General features: G+C 41.6%; 1 protein-coding gene across 3 annotated transcripts in view; it reads left to right on the top strand.

Annotated features, from left to right (window-relative positions):
• The first annotated feature begins 7,089 nt into the window (after window positions 1-7,089).
• DIXDC1 (DIX domain containing 1) overlaps window positions 7,090-13,611 on the top strand; it is a 76,122-nt gene continuing 69,600 nt past the window's right edge. Inside the window, exons 1-2 of one of the 3 annotated variants that reach the window (XM_053367242.1) lie at window positions 7,090-7,204; window positions 8,640-8,818. In XM_053367242.1, the coding sequence (XP_053223217.1) occupies window positions 8,762-8,818 (57 nt within the window). In that variant the 5' untranslated portion in view covers window positions 7,090-7,204; window positions 8,640-8,761. The remainder of the gene's footprint in view (window positions 7,205-8,639; window positions 8,819-13,611) is intronic. The other 2 variants (XM_053367243.1, XM_053367244.1) reach the window with 2 other exon arrangements.

A 13,611-nucleotide genomic window follows, 5' to 3' on the forward strand; every position in this document is an offset into this window, starting at 1 on the left:
GAATGCATGGTGCAGGTTTGCCATCACTTTTTCACTTCCTAGAGTGCAGTTGACATTCTCCTCAATTTGTCCTGCCTCCGGTTGGCTAGTATCTGGCCTCCACCTAGCCCTGCACCCAAGGCTGACCTCTGCCTTGCCTTGCCTTGCCACGGAGCAGGATTGCCCAAGGGCCCCATAACCCCTGGAGCTTTGTCTGGCACAGGGCCATGGCTTGGTCATCAACAAGCTGGTCTTTCAAATGGGGAGTCCTCTGCACAACAGCCCGCCCTCATATGGCTAGCCTTGCATCCCTAGAGAGGCAATTGCCTTTATGATGGGTGAAACATGGCTGTCCCATAGAAAACAACTTTGGGGTGTCAGTTAGCAAGCAGCGTAAAGGAGGTTATTTACACTCTGGCCTGGTTGGTGCATGTGACTGCAAACCTGTTGCTAAGGAGGAGATTGGAGCCACTTGGCTATTTATGTCAATGCAGGATGACAAGCACCTAAACTAATGCTCAGCTTAGCACATCAACCGAACCTGGAATTTTGGTTAAGGTCTTTCCTCCTTATCCAAAATCTGAGGCCAAGGTTTTCCCTACAGTTTGTTGCATGGTTTGTATTAGTGTTATGTGTGAATGAGGCTGGTCTCATTCTGCTCTTGGCTGCAGACTACTTTATGTTATCACAAACAAACTGGTTCTTCTGTCTATCTAGTTGACGGAACAAAAATGGAACATGTGAAAGTTGTCTTCCAACCATGTCATTTGATGCAATTGGATAAGCAAGGCCTCAGGCTTTTTTTAATATATATTCTGCATGTGAAGTAAGAGCAATAAACACTGTCCTCAAATGTGCTTCACTGTACAAAGCCAGTATTTTATCTCTGGTTGCCCAGGGGAACTCTAAGAAGCCTGCAGATGGGTCTAGTATTACACACCTGGTTTTAGAGGTGCAATGTATTTAACCAATAATCAAATGCTCTGCAGGGAAAGGGAAATAATAACAGCAATTTTGCCTGTTTAGCAGGCGCTAAATAGATGAAATGTGAACATTTAAAGTGTTTCAAGATGATTTACCTGGAAAATTTATTTTTATTATTTGCACTGGATTTATAGATCATGCAGACACACCTTCTTGGCTTCTGGTTCCTGTTTATTTCCAACAATTGGAATGAGATCAGACCAGAAATGGGTGTACGTAGTTACTCAAGTGGTTTTCCCTGACGTATTGAACAAGAATCCTGACAATCTCGTTTCACTTTTAATAGACAGGTTCTCAAGGTAGCAGGAATATTTAAAACACCTGGAATTCAAGAGGTGAAAACAGCACTTCCTGAAATCTTGTTTGATCATTTGACAAGGTTTACTCAGGATTTTGAATTTTGAATATCAGGATGCACAATAACAAGTCTCCAGTCACCTTTAGTTAAGGATTCAGCTGGCGCTAAGATACAGCATTGTTTGCTTAGTGAAAGTTTAATGCCACAGAAGACAGAGCTGGAGAAACTGAAGTTTGAAAACAGTTTCCCAGGCTTCCAATAAACAACCAAAACTGATACCCATTTAATTGATTTTCACAAGTGTTGTAACTTCTTGGTAATGAACCACACCTTCAGCTGGGGCTAACCTATGATGCCATCAAATATTAAAAAAACAGAGTATTCTTGTTGCTAGACTCTTTGGACATGCACTTAAATTTGCTTTGAATATTTCAGTTTCTTATCTTCAAACCATTTTCTATAGTGCTTTCCTTATGTTTAAACAAATGACATCCGGAGGAAGTGCAAGGTATCGCTCACTTGTGGCTTAGTGCCATCTAAATTATGTTAATTACATGTCAATGTAGACATGCAGATCAGCTGTTGCTTGTAGCTCAGGAAATGTGACCTCAGTGCTACACAGGGTTATGCATCCATGCATCAAACTGTCCTCCAGTGGGTTAATTTCAGCTTGACAGCTGTATAAATGCTTAAGTTTCATGCTGCACTTCAGACAATTTTGCTCTGGATCCTGGTAGGATACAGTTAATTAATAAAATCATATATTTATTACAGTGGGAACAGCTGGAGAAGGCAGAAGTCAATATGTTTTGCTATTAAAAAAATATTTGGTCTTGCTCATGATGTTTACCTTCATGCATGCATTGAGTAATGAATAAACGTTGAGCTTTATCCAAGTCGTTAAATGGTCATAAGTTGAATTAGGTCAGTTCTGAACTAGCTTATACTGGCAAAAGGCAGCATTGAGCAGCTTGTCACTCTGTTAAATATTATATGAAGGAAACCTATTCCTGTTTATTTTCAGCACAAGCAAAGCTGAAAAGCAGAAAAAGAATCTGTATATATCCTGAATTATTCTCATTTTATTGTAATGATTTGTATAATGAACAGTATAACTAAATGTGTTTTACTAAAAGGAAGCTTTCTGCAAACACCTCTGTGGATACTGTCTTTGAATGGGATTTTTCCTCCACCAGCATTTGATTATTGTTCATAAAAATATTGGAAATAGTTAATGGAGAACTTCCTGGCTCCTGGGTTTAGGGGCTGCACATTTTATTATTGCAAATAAATATTTTTTATAGTTAACACTGGAGATTGTTCTGGTTTCTGATTGCTCTTTACCACCTTAACAATGTATATGAGTTTATTTGATCAAGGCATATTGATCAGAACTGTTATTTTCCATCCTGGGCTTATCTTGAGTCACGTCTCATTAGAGTTGAGTCCCAGAATCTGTTTTGAATGCAGATGTTCATTTGCAAAAGATGTCAAGCAATAATAAGAATAAGAGGTCCTCTGAGTGTATATGAAGCGTATTAATCTTACAACAAAGTCATCTGAATTTATTCCTAAGCATCTGGGCACTGACTTGTCAGAATACTGTACAGCTGTGTATGCATTGCCAGTTTAAAACGCAGCTAGTTCATTCTTTTTCTCAATTCGGGTTGACAAAGTCTTTCACATGAAATGACAGTATAGATGCTGGATAGATATGGACTGTGGCTAATGCTGTGTGTACACTGTATCCCAAAACAGTGGTTGGAGTACACTGAATGCATAATACACAAGGGTGCTATAAAGCCTATTGTTCAATATACAGGGTGAGTCCTTTAAAAGACTTGCCCTGTAGTTTAAGACTAGTCTTCATGTGTGTCACCAAAAAATAGAGATCAGACTTGCATAATTTACTCTATTTCAAAAAACCAGGACAAGCCCGGGTGGGTTTTTTTGTCTTTTTTAAAAAATTTTTTATTGGTTTTACATGAATTGATACATTATAGTTGTTGAACTTTTTTTCAGGAAGACATCAATTCCGCCTTTAAATACATGGCAATATCCAGGAAAATCCTATTTATTACATAGGTAAAGGTACCCCTGCCCGTCAGGGCCAGTCGTGACCGACTCTAGGGTTGCGCGCTCATCTTGCTCAATAGGCTGGGAGCCGGCGCTGTCCAAAGACACTTCCAGGTCACGTGGCCAGCGTGACGAAGCTGCATCTGGCGAGCCAGCACCAGCGCCGCACACAGAAACGCTGTTTACCTTCCCGCTATAAAGCGGTCCCTATTTATCTACTTGCACTTAGGGGTGCTTTCAAACTGCTAGGTTGGCAGGAGATGGGACCGAACGACGGGAGCTCACCCTGTCGCGGGGATTCGAACCGCCAACCTTACGATCAGCAAGTCCTAGGCACGGAGGTTTTACCCACAGCGCCACCGGCGTCCTTATTTATTACATACACACATTTTAATTAAATTATAATTTAAATACAAATACAGTCCATCTCACCATAGTAGGGAAGACTGTGGCCAGGTGACCTGTGTGCCTGCTTAGTCTGCTGTCCAGAAGCTAACCACTGATGAACAACTTCATGTTGGTCTCCTAAAACCAGACTTGGACCAGAAAGACCCCTTCTAATACTGTCCTCTGTAAAAGATGCACCTCTTCACCCTGGCCTCTGTCACCTGGAATGGACACACACAGCCCTATCATTTATCGTGGAGAGTAAAAAAAGGCATCAGAGTTCAAAGACACATTGCACCCAGGAAAAAAAAAAAACAACCCCAGGGATAGTTCCCCTGCCCCCAATTTCCTCCTCTCCCTATTTTTCTTCACATTTACTTTCCTCCTCCTCCTCCAATTACTTCTTTGTTTAGTGTCTGGAGATAAGAACTGTGGTTGGCTATGTAAGACACTAATGAAAAAACATAATTTTAATTGGGAGGAAGATTTGCAGAGGATTTGAAATGGCAAGGGGCTGCGTAAAAGTGAGGCGGTGGAAAGTTAGAGAATTATATGGGGGATGGAAAATTATGCACCTACAGTATATGTTTGAAGTGCATTAATCTGCTTAAACCTCTCCATTTCTCATATCTGAGATGATTTTCTTGTGGCTATTTCTCTGTGGAACTCTTTACCTTGAAATATTCTAGGGGCTTCCTCTTGATACTTCTCTGAAGCTTTATTCCCTCTTGAATTTCCCTCTTGTGCTATTTGCTTTTGTTTGTTTCCTATTGCTGGGTTAATAATTATATCATTTTTCCTTCTTTCAGTCTTTCTCAGCATGCTCAAAGTTTCTCTTCTGCACTTTATGTGTTAAGAGCGTGAGTTTACACACAGAGCAATTCCTTTGCATGTCTACTCAGGTTAAAAAAAGGTAAAGGGGACCCCTGACCATTAGGTCGTCATGACCGACTCTGGGGTTGCGGCGCTCATCTCGCTTTATTGGCCGAGGGAGCCGGCGTACAGCTTCCGGGTCATGTGGCCAGCATGACTAAGCCGCTTCTGGCAAACCAGAGCAGCGCACGGAAACGCCGTTTACCTTCCCGCCGGAGTGGTACCTATTTATCTACTTGCACTTGATGTGTTTTCGAACTGCTAGATTGGCAGGAGCAGAGACTGAGCAACGGGAGCTCAGCCCATCACGGGGATTCGAACGGCCGACCTTCTGATTGTCAAGTCCTAGGCTCTGTGGTTTAACCCACAGCGCCACCCACGTCCCACTCAGAAGGTTAAGCAGGGCTAATTTTCAGGTAACTCAGAATATGGATTGCAGCCATTTTTCTTTTATTTCTGGAAGCTGCAATCTATGTACATACACTTATCTGAAAGCAACCTTACGCATGCTTTACTAAGACGTAAACAACTCTAAGGTCAGTGGGGCCAGGCAGCTAACTGTATATAGTATACGTTATAGCTTCAATCCTATAATATGTATGTACTTACTTATCAGTAATCACCACTGGTTTAAACAGGGCTTACTCCTAGATAATATTGTACATGGATTGTACCCAGATTCTTTTTGATTTCTTCAAAGCTGCAATCCTCTATACACTGAAATAAGATTGTGAGTAGACAAGCATAAGATCACACTTAGAACATAATACAGTAAATTGTCTTAGTCAGACCACTGCTCTACCTTGTCCAGTACTGTCAACACTGACTGGCAGCACCTCTTCAGGAGTTCAGGCAAAAGTTTTTCCTAGCCCATCCTGGGAATGTTGGGAATGGAATCTGAGACCTTCTGCATGCAAATAATAGAGAAAAATAGGGGTGGTTGGCTTTTGCTGCCCAACTCCCCAAGGGATTGAGTCCCCTAAGTCCATGGTCAGTCAGAGATGGAGGCAGGATGCAGTGAAAGCGAGGCAGGTCTTTATTTTTCTGTTGCAACAGAGCTCACCCCGCCCCAGCAAAGGAGGCAAGAGAGACCGAGAATGAGAAGAATCATCTCTTTTAAGGGTTTGCATTTTGGTGTTGTAGGAAGAGCCAAATAGAATTTATTCTGAATCACCAAATTGGAGAAGGAAAACCCCTCTACAAATAGTCAGAAATTAGATCAAACGAAAGGTGGGGTTACTGTGGCTCAGGCAGGACAAGGGGTGATATTCCCGAGGATTTAGCAAGTTTCACATAGTTCCAGACACAGTTTACACAAAACATTAATGCATTTTATAAGACCCATTAGGATGCCCATCAGACATCCCTCAGTGCAAAGCATCTGGGCAAACAATGACAATTCATACAAAGGAGGTTAATAGATATAGGAGAGGAATTCCTTCAGGAGCTTGCCCAGATTGCAATCTGCCTACCTGTTCTCAGGCAAGGGGGATGAAAGAGGCAGAAGAAATAATTAAGAATCTTTAGAAGAGCCAAGATGGCTTTTGGATTGCTCTCCTATACTATTTTAGACACCTGGCTTATATTTGTATGTGTGTTTACCTTGTGCAATTATCAACATTGATTCTATATTTAAGACCTATACCACAAAGCATGTGCTCTACCTGCCAAGCTACAACGCTTAGAATTTGTACTATTTGCAGCCAAGGTTACAGTGATGTGTCCAAGGGTCCAACTCAGAGCAGATGCATTGGAATGAATGGGTGTCATTTAAATGAGCAGGGCTGGATTTAGGTTTGATGAGGCCCTAAGCTACTGATGGTAATGGGGCCATTTATATGACCAGCTATCCTTTGTCAACAACAAATTGTCGCTGTTTTTTGTGTTTAATATACCGGTATGCTATATGGTAATTTATGGACCTTTCTAAAGCCTATCTAAAGCACATAACAAAATATGCATTGTATCAAAGTAATTGCTGAAATGAAATACAATTAAGAAGAAGTATATTAATAGTGAAATACAAACCAGTGTTATTTTAGGGAGCAGGCTAGCAGGCAGGGCCCATTACTTACATTATAGGAGCCTACACAACACAAAAGACTGTTGCTGTATGTAGGTTTTATTTTTTTAATCTTATATTTTGGAAATGTACACCCAGTTATTTTTCCTTTAATTTTTTTTGGGGCCCCCAAGAGAGCGGGGCCCTAAGCTATAGCATGTTTAGCTTATGGGTAAAGCCGGCACTGTAAATGAGCATTGGATAAAACCCAAAATGAATATCAATGGAAGAAACAACTTTTTCCCCTGGAGAGAAAGAAAGCTTTTGGAAATAGGTCAGAGCCTGATCAGACGCACAAATTTATTTCCCTCCCAGAGTGAAGGGGGAGAGGAGGAGGGGCGGGAAACGGGGGACTAGGCCGCGGCTGTCTCCCGTCTCCATGGCGACGAGAACGCGCCGGCGCTGCTACCTGGGAGCGAAGGGCGGCCTGCAGCGCGCGCCCAGCACCTTTCCCGGGAAGAAACATGGGCGGGAAGGAGGTCGCATGGGGCGCAATGGAGAGGAGATGGATCCCAAGGGCGGCCGCTGCTGGTTCCTTAAAGTGGGTAAGGTAGCCGTGACGGGTCTAAGCCCCCCTCTCAGGCATCGCCCCAAGTATATAGGCGCCTCCTTGCAAAGCAACTTTCTTTCTCGACTCTGGTGGGAAAGGAGAAAGGGGGGAAATATATATATCCAGAAACTCCAGAAGCGCGTGGCTTCTGCTAACATTAACCCGTGTTGGTTTTGGTAACCAAAACCGAGTTGGGGGTGGTGTAGGGGATTGTTTCCCTCGCACAATATCACTTGTTTTAGGTATGCCTATTCAGAAATAAGTTTTCATTTAGTGAGACTTGCTCCCAGTCCCAAGAACTGCAGCCTGAATTTTGTGTGTGTGTGTGTGTATATATATATATATATATATATTAAAATCTATATGCATTTCTGTGCCACCTTTTAAGGTAGAAACAGCTCAAAAGGAACTAGTAATTTTTAAAAATAGAACGGAAAAAATTGCGTGGGTATTGTTGGGAATTTGAAAGCAACAAATCTGTATGTGTTTGTGCATGCCGGCGTGTACCATTTGGGTTGCCTTTTTTTGTGTGTGGATAGAACCGCTGCCTTTTAACAACTGAAATTGTAACACATTCCATAGGGCACTCTCAGACCATAGTGGTTTTGGAGTGGGATTCAGTTACATGCCAGAAATTAAAGTTGATTTGGAGCACTTGTGTAATAAATCAGCTTTTTCAAAAACAACTTTATTTGTTAAGGAAATGAGAAAATGTACTGGAAAGTTTTTGACTTGATGTCATCTAACCTTCCCACAAACAAATAAGAATTAATGTTCAAAAAACCAAGTGACATCATCTAACTTCCCCACAAACTGCGCAAACAAGGCAGAATGAATGCTCAATAACAGGCTGTACAGCTATTACTCCTGAGTAAACACTCTTAGGATTAGGCTCTTCTTCTGATTAACTATTGGAGGTTGTGCAATGTGCATGGGAGTTAGAGAAATGAGCCTGAAATAACTAACGCCTCTGGTTTAGTCCTCTCAGTCAGTGATGTGTACTGAGAATTCTTATTTCACATACGTGCAGTGGGGGGGGGGGAGAAATGACAGAAAAGCCATATCTCTATTATTTCTAAATGATTCAGCATGCTAAAAGGAGAAAAAGCACAATGTCAGTAAAACTGTGCTATGAAATAACAAATTTTCAAGAGTATGAGCCCGATTAAAGTGGCGGAGGAATCCTGTTGTGGAGGTAGACAGTGATCACTTTGCATTCCCATCTACTCTTCATTATTAATTGTTCTCATTAATCATTGGTGCCAGATGTACCAAATCTGGGACTTGAAGTGGGCTTGAAATGTAGGGTGGAGGTATGCTGCGGAAGAATGGAGCACTTCATATTTATAGGCACGCTCTGTTATTTTAACGGCATATCCAATTTCATTTCATTAGTTGTTATCCCCTTTTCTTCCTGTTACTTGCTGCAGGTTGTAAGAGAAGACCTCTCCTTTAAAGACTGAAAATGAACTGTCGTTTGCTGTTGCAGTACCATCGCTCCTTTCCAAAAGCTGTGTTTCTGCCTTCCTGACTCAGTTTCCTAAGGACGAACATGGGAACCCTTTTGGAAGTAGGGTCTCGTAATCCATCGCAGCCAACGGAAACTTCAGTAAGTGTTCTGGCAATTATTTCTGAGGAGAACTGAGGAGAAAATGAAATGTTTGAAGAGTACAAATGAGAACTCCTTCCCCCAAATGACAGAGATTATTCTTGCCTTGTTTGGTCATTCACCGCTGACATATTTGTAATGAGATAGTGTAGTAGAGGTAAGTAGAACATGGCCTTAACATTGAACTAATTTCCACAGAAGTCACTTATAGTTTACATAGGATAACCTGTAATTTTCATTTTCAGAATATATAGTAATGAAAGCAAAGATGTGGCTCAGTTGTACAGCTCGTGTGTTCTGCAAAGTGTCCTGGGTTCAATCTCCAGTATCTCTTCATAGGACCCTGTCTGAATCCCAGAAGAGATACTGCCAGTCATTTATTTCCCCAGCTCCAGATGTTTTGGAACTACAGTTCCCATCATCCCTGACCACTGGCCATGCTGCCTGGGGCTGATGAGAATTGTAATCCACTTCATCTGGAGGGTACCAGTTCGCAGTTGACAAGTAGTCTGATTGGTGTTAGGCAGTTTCTGTGTTCCTATTCATGCAAAACATTGTGCAGTATTTTAAAAAATGCAATTATATTTGAAAGTATTTATTGGACTATACATTTGTCATGGGATCATCCTTTCAGATATACATGAAGTTTTATGCTGCACATTAAATAAGAAAATTTATTTTGATGTTCCTAATGTTCAAGTAGGCCTAATAGAATAGGTTATTAAACTGTGTTAAAAATGTATATCCTGTGTTAAGTTTCTTAAGGCAGTTTACAACAATAATCCTTTATAAAACCCACCAAAAACTAGCGTTCCAAAAACCTAATAAGTGACAAATCAGTAAAAGCAGAGCAGCAGAGGCTTAGCAGCAGCACAATGGCATAAGCTTACGGATAGGTGTAGCACAGAACTGCTCTTAACTGCCTCTAATCTCTTTCAAGGATTTCTAAATCCATATTTTTCCAAGAACACCTGCTTTCCTTGCATCTTTTTGTGGTATTTGACTATGGCATTAGAAACTTAAATGGGGCAAACTGCTGATTGCAGCCTTTCCTGACTCTCTGACTGGCTGCATTCACACGTCATGCTAAATGTGCTAAATGCTTTAATTTGACATGCATGAGCAGAAACAAGCTGCAGTCAGCCTTGGGCTTGTGTAACCCTGCATCCTCTCTTGTCCTTCCACATGGCCAAGGGGTAATAGCTTGTAAGTGCTTGCTTAGTTAACTGCAGTTTGCCATGTGGCCCAGACCTGAAATTGAGGTTAAAGTTATGGTTAGTTTCAACAAGCCCGCTTTAGAACCACAGGTTGACGTTGGCTTGTTTTGAAATTAACCATAGAAGTGTTAGTTACAAGCAAAATAAAAAACTCCTCCTCCTGACCATGTGATGCTTATTCCGGCTTGTCTACATCATGACTTAGCATGACATGCAAATGCAGCCTCTGTAATAAACTGGCCACAAAATACAGTTATCTCTGAAACTGAATGCTAACGCAGGACCGGTTTAGATGTAATGGAATACCAGAGTCTCCTGCTACGTGCACAAGCCTTGGGCTCATGCATGCCTCCCTCCCTGCTTGTATGGCCATAAGGAGGAGATTGGAAGCTTTTTAATTTTGGTTTTAAACAAGCCATAGTTTCTTTTTACTTCTGAACTTGGTTAGTTTAAAGTATGATTTGTTCAAATGAGTCAGGATAAAATTGTGGCTTTGAATTCTAGCCTGTTTGGATATCACAGTTTAAAGAAACCACATCAAAACCTCCTCCCATTTTTTAAAAATGCACTTTGTAACTTTGAAACAGAAGCAAAACCTTCCAATTTTCTTGTAGCCTCACAAGATGGAATGGAGTGGGGAGCATTTGAGCTTGCTTGAGGCTCATGAAGGCTTGTGTACATAGAGGAAACCTTCGTGTCCCATGGTGTCCAAACCTGGCACACAGTGAATGCTATCATAGAAAGACCATTGGTCCTTCTAGCTCAGTGTTGTATGCATTGACAGGTAGCAGTTCTTGAGAGTTTCAGTAAGAAGTCTCTCCCAGCCTTACCTGGGATTGAACCCAGGTCCTTCTGCATGTAAGGCAGATGTTCTGCCACTGAGCTATGAGCCCTTCGCCAGGAGAGTTACGCCCGCTGTTGCCATCAGAAGATGTTGATAATGGCAGATGAATTTTAGACCCTCCCTTTATACTACTGCTTGGTACATAGGATTCTCATGGAGGATTGGTCTGCTAACAGCTGTGAAAATTAAACAAGATTTCCCAAGTTAGTACTTTTCAGTTCCAGATGCTGGGGGCAAATGAAACAGCAATGCCTTGCTGAAGAGCACCCAGAAATATCTAGTTGGCCAATGTTGGAAATAAATGCCAGATTAGATGGGTCTGGTCTGATCCAGGAGCACAATTCTGAAGCTCTTACGATGGCATGTTATATTACGGACACTAGATAGGCCATAGAGGATTAAGCGGTTCATATACTTTGTCCTGTTTCAGTTTGCTGAACACACAGTAGTAGCCTTCATCCATTGTTGGATAAAGAATGTTAGCAGCAGACTCTGCCACAGCCTGAAATGTTAGCGTTTCAGCCTAGTATACTGGATAGGTAGAAATTTGTATTATCAGCTCCAGGCAACTTGCATCTTAGCTCTGTTACTATCAGTGTGAGTTTCCCCACCGACTTCTATAAGAGGTAGATTGCTGCCTTAGACCAGTGGCTCCCAAACTTTTCCAGACCTGGCCCTTTGGTTCCATAAACCCATCCCCAGCGCCCTCTACCATTCTCTATAAAAAGCATTACAGTGGTACCTCAGATTAAGTACTTAATTCATTCCAGAGGTCCATTCTTAACCTGAAGCACCACTTTAGCTAATGGGGCCTCTTGCTGCTGCTGTGCTGCTGGAGCCCGATTTCTGTTCTTATCCTGAAGCAAAGTTCTTAACCTGAAGCACTATTTCTGGGTTAGCAGAGTGTATAACCTGAAGTGTATGTAACCTGAAGCGTATGTAACCCGAGGTACCACTGTATTCAGAATAGTGGTTTGCACAACCCACCAAAGAAGATAACAACTGCAATAACATTCAAAGCAGTAACAATTAGTTTATTCAAGATCCAGTCAAAACTGTTTAGTTTAATTAATTCAACAAAAGATGAACTTGATCTGGTGATGTCAGGGTTTCAAAGGCTGATAAGTCATTTACACCTCCAGCACTCCCCTGCTTCCGTGCCTCTTAATATTCCCCCCCAACCCACTGCCCCCCAGGGGATGGTTCCACCCACTTTGGGAACCACTGCCTTGGACCCAGAAACACAGTTCTGTACAATACTTGAGAATTAACTTACAATAGAGTTTCCTTATGGGAGAGCAAACATAATTTTTTTGTGAGATTACTTCCAGGTTAACTTATATTTCTAATAAACTAACAAAGATGTGGGCGCTATGTAAGGTTTTTTTTTACTTACAACTTACTTAATACCCCTCCCACCCCCAGATTGGTTTACATTGTTGAAAGGAAACACAAGTTCCATGTCAGATTGGAAGTCCAGGGTATGGTTGCCAATATCCAAGGGTAGATGTACTTTTTTAAGGAGGGGTGAACATGGAGTAATAATAACAACTGTATCAAATAAAGCTTTTGCCTAAGCAGGGAGATGCACATGTTTTGTTGAAATTGCCCACCAGGGGTCACTGTTCTCAACCAATTGTAAATTTTGTTTTGAAGGTCACGGGTGGCCAGTCTGTACAAAACAGCTCCCACTGAACACTTGGTTGTCTGTCTTCATTTGTATTCACCTGTGGCTGTTTTAAGATAATGACAATTTTTGCAGGAATACTTTTAGCTGAACATTTGGAGTCTTGTGTAATAGTGTCTCATAGCTTATAGCTAATGCCAGGGAATGGGGCTTAGAGTCTCGATGTGGGTGGGTGTTGTACAAGATGCCTAAAGATGTAGATGTGGACCTTATGTTGGAATTTAAAAGCCTGCAGTCTGCAATCCAATCAGGGATGGGGAGAACAGCTGCGACTTGCTTTACTTTTTAAATAATGAGCAGCTTTGTATTGCAGTTCCCTGACTTACAGCTAATATTATATCTGGGTGCATTTGGGAAATATTTAGACTGCCCTTTATTTTTTCATCGCTCTCTTGAACTGTATGATTCCTCCAGCATTAAGAAGGTGGCTCAGGAGATTTCCCGTTTGGGGTTTTTGTATGTGTGCAGGAAATTGATAAAAGGGTTTACTTATCTCTTGTACAAAGTCTGGGAGAGATTATTTTCACTCTTAAAATATGTGGCGGTGTTTATTATTTCTAAGGTGCCTATATTTGATCTTTTAATTTGGATTTGCAGTCCTTTGTTAACAGGGTGCTTGATTAACAGTACTGCATTATAAACTATTCCAAACACAGGGATGGAACATGGAATCGCAGAATTGTAGAGTTGCAAGGGAACCTGAGGGTCATCTCATTCAACTCCCTGCAATGCAGGGATCTCAACTAACAGACAGCCATCCAACCTGTGCTTAAAAACCTCTGAAGTCAGAGAGTCCCCCACCTTCCAATTTTTCTGCTGTGGAAGCTGGGTATACACCACACCAAAATCCACTGGATGATTAAATATTTCTGCCCCTGCTACAAAAGTGCAAGAAGTAGTCAGAGAACCTTTTCTTCCTATCGCATGGCACCGTTCTTGAGTACCAGTTAAGGCAATGGAGGACTGGCACTCAGGCCACTGTAGCCTTCCAACAATTAAATCAGTTTCTCCCATTCTTGGAACACCTAATACAGTACCAGCTCAC

The sequence above is a fragment of the Podarcis raffonei genome, chromosome 15 (genome assembly GCF_027172205.1).
Source record: "Podarcis raffonei isolate rPodRaf1 chromosome 15, rPodRaf1.pri, whole genome shotgun sequence".
NCBI lineage: Eukaryota > Metazoa > Chordata > Lepidosauria > Squamata > Lacertidae > Podarcis > Podarcis raffonei.